We start from the raw sequence: 16,905 nt of genomic DNA, 5'->3' as shown, positions 1-16,905 counted from the left end.
AATGTAAGTGTTTCCCTGAAATCTGTGAGCTGCTCTAGTAAATTAATGGAACCTGAGAAGGGGGTCATGGGAACCTCCGATCTGTAGAGACGTCAGATGGAAGTTGTGGGTAACTTGGGGACCTACTCTTTGTGATTTGTGTCTAAAGTGGGGTGGGAGCAGTCTTGATCCCTTAACTTGTGGGATATGACACTAGAGTGTCAGAATCGGGTTCAAAGGTAGGACACCCAGCTGGTGTCATGGAGAATTGCTTGGTGTGGGGAAGAAACCCCACACATTTGGTGAATGTGTCTGAAGTGAAGTGTTCTGTGTAATAGTAAAGGAGAAACACACCTGAGGTGGCGAACTGAGTTTTTCTCTACCTAGGAGGGAAAGACTGGGTTTTTCCAACACAGACTCCCAGCAGGCTACTGCTCTGCCAGGTGGTGAGCTCTGTGCAAGAGAACAGGAACTGGAGAGCTGGGGGAGCTGGTCACGTTAGCTTCATAGTTAGGTAAAAAGTTTGTTTTAGGTGCCATGCCTCTTCAATACTTGGGCTCCCTTTTCTGGAGAAACAAGAGGACCACATGGTTCTGGTGGCTTTCGAGGACACATTCATTTTCTGTGTGTGTGTTTTCGTCGACATATGTCTCCATCACAAACTTGGCTCTGCTGACACAAATCTTAACTGCTGTCCTTCCAACCGCTCATCGGTGTGATGAATACAAAGACAGTGACTCTTCCCTGGGTTAGCCCCTGCCCCATGGGTGCTGCAGATGAAGTGGACTCTTACCCACACTGCTGGGCCCGTCATAGCTCCCCAGGGGCTGTTACAGGCTGGGACAACCTTTTTGTGAGAGCTCTGCGTCTCGTCCTAGATGGGAAGACCTGGGTGCCTTTTGGCTTCCTCGCTCTTGTCACTCCAGATTTTACTATCATTCTTTCCCAATCCTCAGAGTGCCAGGAAGACCCTTCTTCCTGCATTTAACGAGCCCCTGGTTCTTGGGCATCCCTAGGGTCCTGGAAATTTTCCTGGGCTCTAATGTGGGCTTGAGTCACAGCTTTGCTGTACCACATGTTTCCATTGCTGGGAAGGAAAAGAAAGAAAAACAGCCCCAGAAAAGGAGAGGGAATTTCTATTTGGCAGTGTAGCTTTTTTTAAATTGTATTCATTGATCAGCCTGAAGTACATAAAACAAACAAATATACCCACACAGACACTTCACCTCGTGAAATTGAAGTTACCACAAATAACTCTCACATTCCATACGCAAGAAGTTCACGTAACAGTAGCACAGCCTTCTCAGAGCAAATGTGTGTGTGTCTCATTAGAGACCCTGAGTTACATTTCATAGTACATTTTGGTTGTCAGCCTTTATGAACCCGCTGCCCATCCTCTTTCCTAATTTCTGTGGAAGGAAGGTAAGTGGGGTACTGTGGGCTGATGGGAGAGTGCTGGGAGTATGGATTCAGTGGGCACAAAAAGAGCCATCACTGTGTGTGGCTCGCCCTTTGGACTTAAACATCTAGAAATCCACCTGAGAACAGAGGCATCATTTCCTGACTACAAATGATTGATTCTAGGAACCCTTTGTTACGTGAGTGCTTAGATATCCAATTTTATAGTTATTACACAATTACACATGCACACACCTACGGAAAGATAATCTATTACTTGATGAAAAAATAATCTTAGTTATACCAAAGAGGTATCATATAACTTGTGCTTATTACCTTAAGCTGATAAATATCCTTCCAATTTATGAATAAGTTTGATCACACAATAATTTGCTGCAGTTAACTCTCTTAGAAGTCACCAAAAGAATCTTTAAAGTCTTACTGAACAGATAAAACAACTTTACTCTTCATAAGTCAAACAAAGACCTTTTTCTGGAGCTGGGACGGAAATTCAAGTCTGCTACTTGATTGTCTCCTATCATCAAATAATGTAGGGACAAATTAAGAAACACACGGAAGCACATGAACAAAGAGAGCAGGCATACTGGGAAGTTAGTTATTTATTTACTTTGTAATTACAAACACTTATATAGCAGTTATGAAGTGTCAGGCATGGTTCCATTTAAAATATTGACTCTTGAATAGTTTAATAGTTCAAATGCGGCAGAAACAATAGATATCTGTAGGATCTGACACAAAAAAGAGCATCACTAGCATGTCTGAACATGGAATTACTGTGAGCAGTGGGTCAACCTGTAGCTCTGCATTCTGTCCAGACATTCTTACAGCACGTTCCCAGTGGATCACTTCTCACCGATACAGTCTGTGCGCTCACCACTTCTCAAGGTGCTAAGCATTGCAACCCTACTTTCCTGTTCTGATCAAGGTTTTCCTTTTCTCTGCACCTTCTAACAGTTCTTTAACATCCTAACCATGACTCAAAATCCAATTCTATAAATGCCTCCTTTAAAAGAATTTCAGAGAACCTTGCAAAGTCGATATGTCCACATGCATCATTCCACTTCTAGTAAACCTCTTTTAGCATTCGTTTGGTAGCAGAATCATCTATAGCTATGTCTTACTTTTGTCCTGGATCGCAGAGTTTTGGAGAGCAGGAACTACTTTGGAAAGATACAAGCAAAATGGAGGAATTTTGAGATTCTGTGGGCCCAGGCATACCTCTTCCAGAAAAGGCCTATGTAGGGTTTGAGCCATGTGACTTACTTGCCTAAGGTCATATGTCTAGTTTGTGGCACAGGTAGGCCTATCACAAAGTCTCTTGACTCTCAGTCCTGTGTTCTTGACCCCACAGAGCTCAACACAATTTTGACCTGATTGTCCTTCTATGATAAGGATGGCCTTCCAGTAAGCCAATGAGTAGATACTGGGCACTCAAATATGCCTAGCGTAGCAAACATAGGACTAAGGAAGAAATAAGGGAAAACTAAAAAGAACCTATAATGTACTTATTAATAGGCCACCAAATAGAAGTTTTTAGCCTTCATCCTTATAATAAAGTACCATTTTGAAGAAATATCCTAGTACTTTTCCTCATTTATGAACTGTAGATGATACAGGCTGTCACTAGATCTGAACAAAACACATGTGTTCACTTTAGTATCATAAATCTCATCTTCACTGTGCTATATTTTGCTTATGACTCGTTTACGAGTTGTGCATCTATGTTCATGAAGGAGATTGTGGTTTTTCTTGAAATGTGAGGCTCCTGGTCTCGTTAACAGCAATGCCACATCCTCCACTGCAGTCTCCGAGTTTGCCCATTTCTTTGGTTCCAGCCTTCTCTGCTAGGAAGCACAATGCTGATGTCTGCATTGGAACGTGCGGTATATTCCAGCAAGGTGGAGGCAATGAAAGAGCATGAGAGAAATCCACCAGTGCTTCAGATAAAGAAATGAAAATTCTTGGGGAAATGCAAATGGACACAAAAGCCATTAAAGAGAGTTGAGTTCCTGAAGGCAAGGTTGTTTTCACATTCAAAAGAATTAACCATTATTACAGATCATGTTAACAGAATGAATGAGAAAATCCAATGATCATCGCAGCCTTGAAGAAACAGTTGGTGCAATTCAATATTTTAGACGACTTATTTTCCCACTGCATCATATTCTTGACAATCTTAATTTAGCTTTCTTATATTTCACCAACTTTAAAGCTAACCCTGTTCGGTACTTGTTCTAGACCTCCGTGTCCATTTCTTGTGAAGACCTTAGGCATCTTTTTGAAGACGCCCCACCATAGATTTCCTGAAGATTCTCTGGGTGAGTACAGAAGTCACTATCTTCTAGGGAAGAGTGTAAGGAAATGGGGCCTCAATCAGGCATTCCCAGGGAGGCCAGCTGTTGGACAGTCTCTGTGGCGCAGCCTGGGACCTCACGGTACTGCTGAGGAAAGCAGAAACGAAAGGAACACCACTCGGGTGGCCGGCAGCTACTCAGAGCAAGGGTCTCAGCAGCTGCCTCCTGGGATCTGCAGACCAGAGGGGGAGCCATTCCTCCAAATGGGGACCAAGGGCTGGGAGCCATGACTGTGATCAGTGAGTCCCGCTTTCAGGCACTTCCGCACAAGAGTTCTGGGTCTGTTAGGGCCTCCTCACAGCCAGCTGCCCAGGTCAGGGACTGACATGACTCAGGCCTCACGCGTGTTCCCTGAATTGGCCTGCCTGCCAGCTCAGAGAGAGGATGAGGAGCGAATGTGTTTTAAAATGAAAATCAATCGGAAAGCTCTTCCAGGAAACCTGACCCAACTGGAATAGTGTCAATAGTAGAGGGGAACCCCTGGTATTAAATAAAGACCGCCCACCCCAAATTTAGGGAAATTGGATTGTTTCCCTGACATACACGATGATTTCTATCTCTGTCATAGCAGAAGACAGAAGTACAGGAATTGCCTGCTGCTCCGATATTAAGACGAGTTTCAGAAAGGTTCCCTTTGCTCTTCTATTCAGTAGAGAAGCGATAGGAAGGCCAGGAACACACTGACATTTTCTTGCTCTGTTGGGATTCATTGGATTCCGTTACCATTTAATCTAGTGATTCTGCGCTAGTATTCAAATGAGAAACTGAAGTTGTCTGTTCATTCACAAATAATTTGAGTCCACAGCAACGATGAGTTTCTTCTTAATTCAAGTGGAAATCCAGTTCATTCAGGGGACCTGCTCCATAGGTGTGGCTCTCTGTCTACTTAATGTTCTCTGGAGACGAAGAACAAAGAGCTTGTGACAGGTTAAAGGTCAGGGGTCTCCTGTCCAGATACGTTCTGATGGTGTTTTATTAAATGTGGTGATACCTGTCCCTCCCACGTCCTCGGCACCTGTCGTGCGTTAGGTAACGGCATTTTTTTCCTGAGGAAATGGCTCAATCTAAGATATGGTGTTAGGGTTACTCTCTCTGCCTGTTTCAGCCTTTCAACCTCTAATGCGTGTTGCATTCTTTCTAAGTTCCTGGAGGCGGGCCCATTTTCAAACCTTCGTTACTCATTGCCATTGATATTTACTGTGCAGAAAAATTTAGGTTCACACAAAAACCTTCACCAGAAGTTCATAGCAGCTTTACGCATAGGGGACAAAATTATAAAAACCAAAAACTGTCCTTCAGTAGGTAAGTGGTTAAACTCTGGTGGCACTTTGTCTCCTTCTCCCAGGTCCCACCCTACGTGCACAGTGTCCCATCATCAGATCCTGCCGCCACACACTCACCCCCCGGCTCCATTCCCCAGGAGGAGAAGGCAGGTGCAGGAGAGCAGGGCCCTGTGCTCCTCTGGGCAGAGGGGACAGGCCCGCAGCAGCCTCTGTGCTCCCCAACCGCCCACCCTCAGAGGCTGGAGCTCAGTCGTGGTCGTCGCTGCTGTTCCAGACTGTGACAAGGACAGAGGGAGGGCGACGCTGGGCTGAGGGGGTTGCGCAGGCCCGTCTCCATGGCAGCTTCAGCAGGGACAGAAGAAGCTCCTGGGGCAGCGTCATCTATTCCCACCAAGAGCTCGGGGTGCAGGGCAAGCTTTCCCTCTCCGGACTCAGGGCCAGCACTGCCCCACACTCCCCTCCCCGCCCTGTGACCTGTGAATCTGTCTCTACACTTCCTGGAGCCTCTGCAAACCCCCTCCCTACAGCCCCAGAAGCTCAAGGGCCAGAGAACGCAGGAGAGGACGGGTGGGGCCCATCCTGGGCTGGGGTCTAGAGGTTTTGCTCCTCTGGAAATATCCTAAAGCTTCCATTTGTTTTTGTAAGGATGGCGTGATGGGTACTTCGCGTGCAATGAGGGAGTTGGGGTCAGGGCGCGTGAGCCACGCTGCAGTCAGCCTCCCCGCATGGCCCTGTCCCTTCTGGAAGCCACAGCAGACACTCAGGGAGGGCGGAGCCTGACCCTGCTTCTACCCCTAGCAGGGCAAGACGGAGGCCACCAGGTCTCAGGAGAAAAAACATGTATTTGGGGAAAATTGGGGTTGGAAGTCACCATCAGCACAGAGGGTGAGGTAAGGAGAAAAACTAGAAGTCCTTGGCGAACCCTCAGTCTCTCTCCCAGTGCCCAGATAAAGGATGATACTGTCGATGGCGCCTGAACAGCCCTGCCATCCGACGCCGAGCTGCGTGTGACCCGTGCCTGGCTCTGGGCGGTGGCTGACGCGGGCTTGCCTTTGCAAGGGGCTCCTCTGGTGCTTCCTCCTTCTTGGGCCTCAGGCAGGGCAGGAAGCGTCTCAACATTTTTCTGAAAGGGCTGACGTGAAAAACCTCTTCTTTTTCAGGCAGGGCCTGGAGGGGTTTGGTCCCGAGGGCGTCTCCTGTTCCTCCGACCTGGCTCCAAGACTGGGACCCTGACTCGCCCTCCAGTGTTGCCACCCCACGGCAGGGCTCTGGTGACGCCCCACCTCCACTCTCTTTCAGAGGCTCGTTCCTGGCCATTGCTGACCCTGGACTCAGGTGTAGACGGCCTTGCTTGGCCCCCACGACCGTCCCGCTCTGCCCATTTCTGTCCGAGAGGCTGAATGCGAAGCTCGGAGAAGGCGGCCGGCCCTGCTGTCCCATCAGAGAGGCCTCAGAGGGCCCACAGCCATTGCCAGGTAGGGTCCCTCCCGGGGCCTTCTGGTTTTCCTCACTCACAGGTGAAGTTGAAGGGAGGGGATGGGCCAGGCGCAGAACTGATGCTTTTGTGGTCAAAGTCTTATGTTTCTCTCCTGGGTGGGGCTCAAGAGGTTTTCCCGAGAACTCTGCACTGTCGGCCTCCAAGCGGGTGCCAGAATCACGGGTGGCAGAGGAGGGAAAAGTAGACCGTGGAAGGGCCGAGGGTTGAGCCTCACTTGCGTTCAGATCAGCCGACTCCAAGGACAGGAGGGGTGGGCGCCAGCGGAAATTCAGCCCAGACGTGATACTGGGTGCTTCGAGCATCTGAGGGCTGCCTGGGTCGTCTTGTTCTTCTTTTTCCCAGGCCTTCGTTTGTGTTCTTTTCCTGATTTCCATCTTGAGCAGCTTTGGCGCATCAGGGTTGGCAACTGAGGGGCTATCCGTCTCTCCCTCCCTATGTGTGGGGCCTCCCCGGAATGAGGCTACTGGTCGGTGGCAGGACAGGTGCCCTTGCTGGGACTGGAGGTGTGCTGACCCGGGGAAGAACAAGACCTTGATCATGTTCCACCGGGAGAGGAACTCGACGCGCCAGCTCATGCGGCCGTGGCCTGAGTTGGGAAATGGCCAACAGGAGTGAGCTGGAGCTGTGCTCATGGCAGTAGTGTCCAGTGGGATTCCGGTCAAGTCAGCTGGAGGTTCTGCTGGCAGGGTGGAGGCCAGAGGTATAGGGGTGTGGGTCAGAGGACTCAGGGAATGTGCTGGAGTCACGGTGAGAGTAGCACCTGCCACAGGCTTTCCGCATGGCTGCTGGGCTCTGGCGTATGCTGTGTTGCTCGCCTCCCCAGGGTAGTCTTGACATGATGAGCGATGGGAGCATCCCTTGGAAGACAGCCTCCCTGGGGAGCTGCGGGAGACAGGAGGCACCAGCTGCAGCCGGGAGCAGAGGGGCCCGGGACAGCAGGGCAGTCCAGGCGGGGGTGGCCCCTTGGGAGCCATGGCCCTCCATGGCCCCACCTCCACTTCACCAAATTCTCCTGCTCTCCCTCACCGCAGGCCTTTGGCCACCCCTGTCCCCATGGCTCCCCTCCCAGCTCTGCCCCAATCTGCCTGCAGCCCTGGGGCCACACCAGAGACTCTGGGAGCAAGAAGTCCGGGAGAGAAGGGCAAGATCCCTTACCTGTGCGAAAGCGACACCTGCCCCCGCACTTCTGCCAGGCCCTTCCCAGCAGCTCTGGAAGCTAGAAATCCGGAGACTGGGTCACAGCACTGAAAGCGGGGCGGGGGCGGCGGGGGCGGTGGATAGGGCTCTTACAGGAGGCTGCGTGCACTGTGCCTTTAGGGGAGTCTGTTGGGAGGTCAGACTGTCGAACCTGGGCACCAGTGTCCAAGGCCACCGGATCCCTGATGGGGCTGGCAAGGCTGCTGATGGGTTGAGCTATGTCATTGACCACGCACTTCCACCTCCACCACAGCCCACATGCCCCGGCTGGACGAGACCCTGTTCCAGGCCCCTCCTGGCCCGGGCCCTGGTTCCCAGCACAGAATGTGGCAAGTCCTCAGGTTTTCGTCTCCCTCCCGCAAACCTCCCTGAGTGTTCTGTTTCCTGAGGGACGGGTTCTGCCCCTGGCATCCTCGAGCCCGTGGAGCTGGGCACTCAGGGACAGGAGATGGGGGGGCCAGCTCTGGGGCACGGGGCTGAATGGCAGGAGCTTACCTTTCAAAGCTCCCCTTTTCTTCCTGCTCCTGCTGCTCTTCCCCCTTGGCTCCACTTGACGCTGAAGTGAGAGAAAAAAGAAGCAGCTGTGGGGGCTCCCTCTCCTGTCTCTGGACCAGCCGTGGACACTTAGCGCTTATGAGGAAGATGACTGCCTACACTCAGCTCCTGGCGCCCGGGGGTGTTTCTTTCCTTTTACTCATTTTTGAAGTGGAGACTAGAACATGAAACGGATCTTTGGTGTCTTCCTTCTTTGGAGAACGTGAGGAAGGATGATTTTCTGTGTGAGACCCACCATGGATTTCTTTCATCACTGTTCCTCTGTTCAAGAATCACGCACATTCGCAGACGTCCAGAAACTTCTGAGCTTCCTCAGGGAGGACTCTGCTTCCCGAGGCCCGAGCCCCACTCCAGACCCTGCCTGGAGGCTCTCGGGGGCTCAGCACTGCCCTCAGATCAGTCCCGACAGAGGAAAGGCCTGCTCAAGACGCCTGCCCCAGGAAGGCGGTGGGGGAACCAGAGCTCAAGACCTGTCCTCCCACACAGATCCCACTCAGCATCCCTTCCTCAGCCTCTGGTCACTGGACTGGGGACTTTCCCTGGAGCCCTCTACCACACCTGGACTCCTGCTCTGAGATCTTCCGAGGGAAATCCTCGTGCCCTCTCTAATCCCTGCTCGCCCAGCCTGGCTTGTCCGTGGAAGGATGATGTTGTATTCTCTGCCAGTTCCGGAGTCCCTCTACTTTGATTCAGAATCTTGGAAATGACAGTGGAACAGAAGAGAGACTCATCTTCTGGTGGGTCTCTGCCCAGGGTTTCTTACCTTCCTTATGTTTCTGCGTTCACAAGGTGGTCGTGAGGATGGATTCCTCTGCAGGGAGGGAAGGCACAGGAGGAAGAGCCCCAGTCCACACAGGAAGGGGAGGATGGTCCCAATCACCCAGGAAGTGGAACTGGAGCTCGGCCAGGTAGCAAAGAGGCTTTTCAGAAACATGAGAGGATTCTGCATGTCTGAAACGCAGTGCTGCCCTCAGGCGACTGAGCTCTGGGAGTGGCTTGGAGATTATTACCCCAGGCCCCCATGACAGAAGTGCGGCCTTGTCACAAAGGGCTCTTGAGGGCTGGGGAGGGGACAGCAGGGGAGCAGGCTGGACCAGAGCCCCTCCCCCACCCTCTAGCCTACGTCTCCCTCCCTCTACCCTCCTGGGCCTTCTAGACCTTAGCTAGTTTTCTATGTCTTCCCCCTGGAAGCCAGAGGTCACCGGGTTCCTTGCGTCTCCTGGATTCTTGGTTTGAAGCCAGCTATCTCATGGCCTTCGAAAGTCTGAAGTTCTCCCAGGAATTTGATCTAGTTCCCAGGGATTCATACCCTGATCCTGCTCTGTCCTCAACTCTGATTGCTGTTTTCACCTCACCTAGTGACTTTGCGTGTGTGTGTGAGGACACTGAAGTGCCAGTCTCCTAGCTGATTTCAATTATGCAATTCAGTGTTATCGACTGTAGTCACCATGCCAGACATTAGAACCTCCGACGTTTCTCATCTGAGAGGTGAAAGTTTGTCTCCTTTTACCTGCCTCTCTCTATTTCCCCCACGCCACAGCCGCTGGCAACCACTTTTCTATTCTCTGTTTCTATGAGTTGACCTTTCTTTTATAGTTTTTCGAGTTCACATGTAAGTGACCCCAGGCAGTATCTGTGTTTCTATGTCTGGCTTGTTTCATTGAGCATAACGCCCACCAGGTTCATCCATGTTGCACAAATCTCAACTCCATTTGTCCACATAAGGTTTTCGTTTCATCAATCTGGAATTCCCATTTTATTTTATACTTATTTGGTTTTGATTATTAACATTGTTATTTTTTCCATCAACGTTTGCCATCTTGACTCAGAACGACTCACCCAAAAATTGAAATGAATCATTTATTATTTAACATAAGCATAATAAATACTTAAGGAATTAAACCTCCCAGTAATGTGTTTTATGTTAGTAGCATTTCTACTTCTGAAGTGAGAAAGCCTTCACCAAGACTTATGGGACACGCTGGACACACACACACACACAGACACACACACATACACAGGCATGGACACATTTGCACAGACCATTTCTGTATTTTCAAACCAGAGAATTAAGCATATTCTCATTTTCTTTAATCCTTTATGTTGTCTTGACACTGTTTCTTCTTATTCTGCCTAAAATAGACAGTCTTCAGTTTCCAGAGTTTAGACGGCTGTGTGGCCCACCCCGAAGCCGGGCACGGCTCAAGTGAGCTGAAGTGCTGCTCTTTAGAGCGGACGTTGGGGCCGGGTCCGTGGCCCGGGTTGGAGTCCAGTCTCAAGTAGGCCTTTCTGGTGTCCCTGGTTTGCCCTCCCCATGTTCTCTTTCTCAGAGTTGGCCTTGCCTTCCCCCTCCTGCCCGCTCTGGGCCCCTGGAGCCTCAAGTCTTGCCTGAACCTGTAGAAAGAGGGCCCTTTGAGTCCTAGAGGAATTCCCTGGTGACATCCTCGGACATCCCTTTTTCAGTGAGAACTGGGGGTTCACTTAGGGATAGTACTCTTTTGGTCAACATGTTAATTTTTCTGACCTGTTGGACAGGTAGTGCTTAGATATCCGATTTTACAGTTACTACACAACTACACATACACACACCTACGGAGAAATACTCTCTTACTTGATAATAAGGTAAGCTTACTTACACCAAAAGAATTAAGGTATATGTTGTTCTTACTAGCTTAATCTGATTCATACGTTCCCGATTTATGAATATGTGCGATCACAGAAGAATTTGCCTCAGAGTAACTCTCTTAGCAGCCGCCAAAATGATCTTTAATGTCTTTCTCAACAGTTTAAAACAACTTTATTCTTCTGAAATCCAACAAAGACCTTTTTCTGGAGCTGGGACTCCTAATTGGGACCCTGGGCTAGGGTATGACTGAGACCAGAGTCCCACATTCAGGCTCTCGCACACAAGAGTTCTGGACTCAGGGCCTCCTCACAGCCAGCTGCCCAGGTCAGGGACTGACTCGACTCAGGCCTCACGCGTGTTCCCTGAATTGGCCTGCCTCCCAGCTCAGAGAGAGGATGAGGAAGGCATGTGTTTTAAAATGTAAATCGATCAGAAAACTCTTCCAGAAAATCGAATGCAGCTGGAACAGTTTGTATAGTAGAGAGGAGCCCATGGTGTTAAATAAAGACCGCCCACCCCAAATTTAGGGTCATTGGATTCTTTCCCTGACATACATGATGATTGCTCTCTCTGTTCATAACAGAAGACAGAAGCACAGGAAGCGTCTGTGGCTCCGATATTAAGACGAGTTTCAGAAAGTTTCCCTTTGCTCTTCTATTCAATATTCCTTATTTCAGTAGGACCAGGAGAAGCCATAGGAAGGCCAGGAACACACTGACCTTTTCGTGCTCTGTTCGGATTCAGGGGATTCCGTTATCACTTAAGCTAGTGATTCTGCGCTAATATTCAAATGAGAAACCGAAGCAGTCTGTTCATTCACAAATGATTTGAGTCCACAGCAACGGTCAGTTTCTTCTTAATTCAAGTGGAAATCCAGTTCCTTCAGGGCACCTGCTCCATAGGTGTGGCTCTCTGTCTAATTAACGTTCGCTGCAGACAAACAAAGAGCTTCTGACAGGTTAAAGGTCAGGGGTCTCCTGTCCACATACATTCTGACAGTGTTTTATTAAATGTGGTGATACCTGTCCCTCCCACGTCCTTGGCATCTGTGCCGTGCGTTAGGTAATGGACTTTTCCTCAGGAAATGGCTCAAATCCAAGATACGGTGTTAGGTTTACTCTCTCTGCCCTGTTTCACCCTTTCAACCTCTAACACATGTTGCATTTCCTTGTGAGATCCTGGAGGCGGGCCCATTTTCAGACCTTCATGACTCATTGCCATTGATATTTACTGGGCAGAAAAATGTAAGTTCACACAGAAACCTTCACAAAGAAGTTCATGGCAGGTTTATTTATAAGCGGTAAAATTATAAAAATCAAAAAATATCATTCAGTAGGTAAGTGGTTAAACTCTAGTGGCACTTTGTCTCCTTCCCCCGTATCCCACCGTAGGCGCACAGTGTCCCACCATCAGATGGTGACCCCACACACTCACCCCCGGCTCCGTTCCCCAGGACGAGAAGGCAGGTGCAGGAGAGCAGGGCCCTGAGCACCTCTGGGCAGAGGGGTCAGGCCCACAGCAGCGTCCATGCTCCCCACCCGCCTGCCCCCAGAGCCGGGAGCACAGTCATCCTTGCGGCTGCTGCTCCAGACTGTGACAAGGACAGAGGGACGGTGACGCTGGGCCGAGAGGGATGCGCAGGCCCATCTCCATGGCAGCTTCAGCAGGGAGAGAAGCAGCTCCCGGGGCAGCGTCCTCACCTATTCCCACCAAGAGCTCGGGGTGCAGGGCAAGCTTCCTCACCCTCCGGACTCAGGGCCAGCCCTGCCCCACACTCCCGTCCCCACTCTGTGACCTGTGAACCTGTCTCTGCACTTCCTGGAGCCTCTGCAAAGCCCCTCCCCACAGCCCCACAAGTTCAAGGGCCAGAGAACGCAGGAGAGGACAGGCAGGGCCCATCCTGGGCTGGGCTCTTAGAGGTTTTGCTCATCTGGAAACAGCCCAAAGCTTCCGTTTGTTTTTGTAAGGACGGTGTGATGGGGACTTCAGGTGCAGTGGGGGAGTTGGGGTGAGGGCAGGTGAGCCACGCTGCAGTCAGCCTCCCCCCGTGGCCCTGTCCCTTCTGGAAGCCAAAGCAGACACTCAGGAAGGGCGGACCCGTTTTGACCACTAGCAGGGCACACACAGAAGCCACGACCTCTAAGGAGAAAAAAAGTGTATTTGGGGAAAATTGGGGTGGGAAGACACCATTAGCACAGAGGGTGGGATAAGGAGTAAAACTGGGTTTTCTGTTCCTCCACTTCCCCGATTGGGGAGATAAGCGTTCCTACCAGGAAAGGTGTGTCAGGCACAGTCTACTAATCCCAGGAGACACATATCTGAGGACAGCATGGCAGGGAACGGATTGGCTGAGGCAGCTGCCACACTCAGCCCAGGCTGGCAGGGTTTGGCTGGGCACCGCGGCTGCCTGGATTGCAAGGTCCAGTTGCCACGCCTGTTCTGATCCATTCCCTCGTAGTCGGACAGTTGTGGTCCCTGGAGGTAGGTTGGGGACTGTCCTCTGTCATTGTTCTTCTCTGGTCTGGGGAGGAGGGAACGTCGTGGTAACAGGTATGTCCAGCTTCGGAGGCCTGAAATGGTCTTCATGATGCTTCGACTGGGAGGCCAGAAGTTCTCGGCAAGCCTCAGTTTCTCTCCGGGGACGCAGACGAAGGATGTCACTGTCGATGGCGCCTGAACAGCCCCGCCATCCGACGCCGAGCTGTGTGTGACCTGTGCCTGGCTCTGGGCGGTGGCTGACGCGGGCTTGCCTTTGCAAGGGGATCCTCTGGTGCTTCCTCCTTGTTGGGCCTCAGGCAGGGCAGGAGGCGTCTCAACATTTTTCTGAAAGGGCTGTCGTGAAGGACCTCTTCCTTTTCAGGCAGGGCCTGGAGGGGTTTGGTCCCGGGGGTGTCTCCTATTCCCCCAACCTGGCTCCCAAACTGGGACCATGACTCCCCCTCCAGTGTTGCCACCCCACAGCAGGGCTCTGGTGAGGCCCCACCCCGACTCTCCTCCCGAGGCTCATTCCTGGCCACTGGGCACCCTGAACTCAGCTCTCGACGCCTTGCTCGGCCCCCACGAAGGTCCCACTCTGCCCTTTCCTCTCTGAGAGGCTGAATGGGAAGGTTGGAGAAGGCGGCCGGCCCTCCTGTCCCAAGAGAGATGCTTCCGAGGGCCCACTGCCTTCCCCAGGTAGGGTCCCTCCCAGGGCCTTCTGATCTTCCTCACACACAGGTGAGGGAGCGGGGAGGGGACGGGCCAGGCTGGGAACTGATGCTTTTGTTGTCAAAGTTAAGACTTTGTCACCCGGAGGAGGCTCAAGAGGTTTTCCCATGAAGGGTGCAAAGTCAGCTTTCGAGGGGGCCCCAGAATCACAGGTGGCTGCGGGGGGCAAAGGGGACCGTGGAAGGGCCGAGGGTTGAGCCTCACATGCTTTCAGATCTGCAGGCCCCAAGGACAGGAGGGGTAGGCCCCAGCGGAAATTCAGCCCAGACATGATACCGTGTGCTTCGAGCATCTGAGGAGTGCCCGGATCATCTTGTTCTTTTTCCCAGACCTCCGTTTGTATTCTGTCCGTGATTTCCGTCTCGAGCAGCTTCTGGACATCAGGGTTGGCAAGTGAGGGGCTATCAGTCTCTCCCTCCCTGTTTGTGGGGCCTCCCCAGAATGAGGTCACTGGTCGGTGGCAGGACAGGTGCCCTTGCTGGGACTCGAAGTGTGATGACACGGGGAAGAACCAGACCTTGATCGTGTTCCACCGGGAGAGGAACTCAATGTGACAACTCATGCGGCCGTGGCCTGGGTTGGGAAACGGCCAACAGGAGTGAGCTGGAGCTGAGCTCATGGCAACAGGGCCTAGGGGAGTTCTGGTCAAGGCCGATGGAGGTTCTGCTGCCAGAGTGGAGGCCAAAGGTAGAGTGCGCTGGGTCAGAAGGGCCAGAGAAAGTGCTGGAGTGGTGGTGAGAGGAGCACCTTCCACAGGCTTCCCGCATGGCTGGCGGACTCCAGCAGACGCTGCCTTGCACGCCTCCCCAGGGGAGTCTTGAGATGACAAGCGATGGAAGCATCCCTTACAAGACAGCCTCCCCGGGGAGCTGCGGGAAACAAGATGCAGGAGCTGTAGCCAGGAGCAGAGGGCCCTGGGACAGCAGGGCAGGCCAGGTGGGGGTGGCCCCTTGAGACCCACGGCCCTCCCTGGCCCTCCCTTCACTTCACCGAATTCTCCTGCTGTCCCTCACCCCAGGCCTCTTGCTACCCCCTGCCCCATGGGTCCCCTCCCAGCTCAGCCCCAAGCTGCCTGTGGCCCGGGGCACATCAGAGACTGCGAGGAAGAAGCCCAGGAGAGAAGGGCAAGATGCCTTACCTTTGCGAAAGGGACATCAGGCCCCCCACTTCTGCCAGGTCCTTCCGGCCAGCTCTGTAAGCTAGAAATCAGGACACTGGGTCACAGCGATGAAGGCGGGGGCCCAGGGCTCTTACAGGAGGCTGCGTGCAATGTGCCTTTAGGGGAGACCGTTTGAGGTCAGACTCTGGAGCCCAGGTACCAGTGCCCAAGGCCACGGGATCCTTGATGGGGATGGCAAGTCTGCAGGTGGGTTGAGGTTTGTCATTGACCAAGCACTTCAACCTCCACCACAGCCCACATGCCCCTGCTGGGCAACACCCTGTTCCAGACGCCTGCTGGCCAGGGCCTTAGTTCCCAGTACAGAATCTGGCAAGTCCTCAGGTTTTCATCTCCTTCCCGGCAGCCTCCCTGAGGGCTCTGTTTCCTGAGGGACAGGCTCTGCCCCTGGCATCCTCGAGCCCACGGAGCTGGGAGCTCAGGGACAGGAGGTGGAGGCCAGCTCTGGGGCACAGGGCTGAACGGCAGGAGCTTACCTTTCAGAGCTCCCCTTTTCTTCCTGCTCCTGCTGCTCCTCCCTCTCGGCTCCACTTGACGCTGAAATGAGAGAAAAAACAAGAAACTGAGGGGGCTGAGCGCCAAGGCTCCCTCTCCTCTCTCTGGACCAGCTGCAGACGCACAGCGTTTGTGAGCAAGATGACTGTCTACACTGAACTCCTGGGGCTCTGGGGCATTTCTTCCCGTTTACTTCCTTTTGAAGGGGATAATTGAACACAAAATGGACATTTGCTGTCTTCCTTCTTGGAGGATCATAAGAAGGTCCCCATGTGGGACCAGCATGCATCTTCTGTCACTGTTCCTCTGCTCAAGAAACGCGCACATTCTCAGATGTACAGAATCTTGTGAGCTTCCTCAGGGAGGACTTTGCTTCCTGAGGCTACAGCCCCACTCCAGGTCCTGCCCAGAGGCTCTCGGGGGCTCAGCTCTGCCCTCAGGTCAACCACGACAGAGAAAAAGGCCCGCCTGAGACCCCTGCCCCAGGAAGGTGGCCGGGGAACCAGTGCTCAGAGCTTGTCTTCCCACAGATCCCACTCAGCATCCCGTCCATGGCCGCTGGTCACTGGCCTGGGGACTTTCCCTGGAGCCCTCTAACACATCGGGATCCCTGCTCGAAGATCTTCGGATCGAAATCCTCGTGCCCACTCTCACCCCCGCCCACCCAACCTGGCTTGTCTCTAGAAGGATGATGTTCTATTCTTTCCCATCCCTGGAGTCTCTCTAGTTGATTCAGAGAAGTGGCAAGCACAGTAAAAAAGAAGAGAGACTCATCTTTTTGTGGGTCTCGGCCCAGGATTTCTTACCTTCCTGACGTTTCTCCTTTTGTAAGTTAGTTGTGAGGGCAGATTCCTTTTGGGGCAGGGAAAGAAGAGGAGGAAGAGCCCCAGTCCATACAGGATGCGGAGGATGGTCCCAATCACCCAGGAAGCGGAACTGGAGCTCAACCAGGTAGCAACAATGCTTTTTAGATCTAAGATAGGAGTTTCCATATCTCAGATACAGTTCTGCTCTCAGGCAACTGAGCACTGGGAGTGACTTGGAGATTAGAACCCCATGCCCTCATCATGGAACTGTGGCCGTGTCACAGGGGCTCCTGAGGGGGGGAGGCGAAA

At 52.2% G+C, this 16,905-nt stretch overlaps 2 protein-coding genes and 1 long non-coding RNA gene across 3 annotated transcripts; 1 reads left to right on the top strand and 2 right to left on the bottom strand.

Annotated features, from left to right (window-relative positions):
* Nucleotides 1-3,636: 3,636 nt before the first annotated feature.
* On the top strand, nt 3,637-10,194 carry LOC138919822 (uncharacterized). The gene is made up of 3 exons (XR_011430392.1): nt 3,637-3,716; nt 6,335-6,510; nt 8,293-10,194. It is a non-coding gene; the product is annotated as an uncharacterized lncRNA (long non-coding RNA).
* LOC138919820 (spermatogenesis-associated protein 31E1-like) lies at nt 5,860-10,181 on the bottom strand. Its single transcript, XM_070246353.1, has 4 exons — nt 9,049-10,181; nt 8,226-8,286; nt 7,689-7,749; nt 5,860-7,415 (listed from the first exon to the last, which is right to left on the bottom strand). The coding sequence occupies exons 1-4, from the start codon at nt 9,232-9,234 to the stop codon at nt 5,960-5,962; spliced, it is 1,764 nt and encodes a 587-aa protein (XP_070102454.1). The 5' UTR covers nt 9,235-10,181; the 3' UTR covers nt 5,860-5,959.
* A 2,857-nt stretch (nt 10,195-13,051) lies between the features above and the next one.
* LOC138919821 (spermatogenesis-associated protein 31E1-like) lies at nt 13,052-16,903 on the bottom strand. Its single transcript, XM_070246354.1, has 4 exons — nt 16,597-16,903; nt 15,772-15,832; nt 15,257-15,317; nt 13,052-14,987 (listed from the first exon to the last, which is right to left on the bottom strand). The coding sequence occupies exons 1-4, from the start codon at nt 16,780-16,782 to the stop codon at nt 13,943-13,945; spliced, it is 1,353 nt and encodes a 450-aa protein (XP_070102455.1). The 5' UTR covers nt 16,783-16,903; the 3' UTR covers nt 13,052-13,942.
* Between the last annotated feature and the right edge of the window lie 2 nt (nt 16,904-16,905).

This window comes from Equus caballus, chromosome 21, assembly GCF_041296265.1.
Source record: "Equus caballus isolate H_3958 breed thoroughbred chromosome 21, TB-T2T, whole genome shotgun sequence".
Lineage (NCBI taxonomy): Eukaryota > Metazoa > Chordata > Mammalia > Perissodactyla > Equidae > Equus > Equus caballus.
Note: the sequence above shows the minus strand (reverse complement) of the source record. Positions and strands in the feature narration are given on the sequence as shown.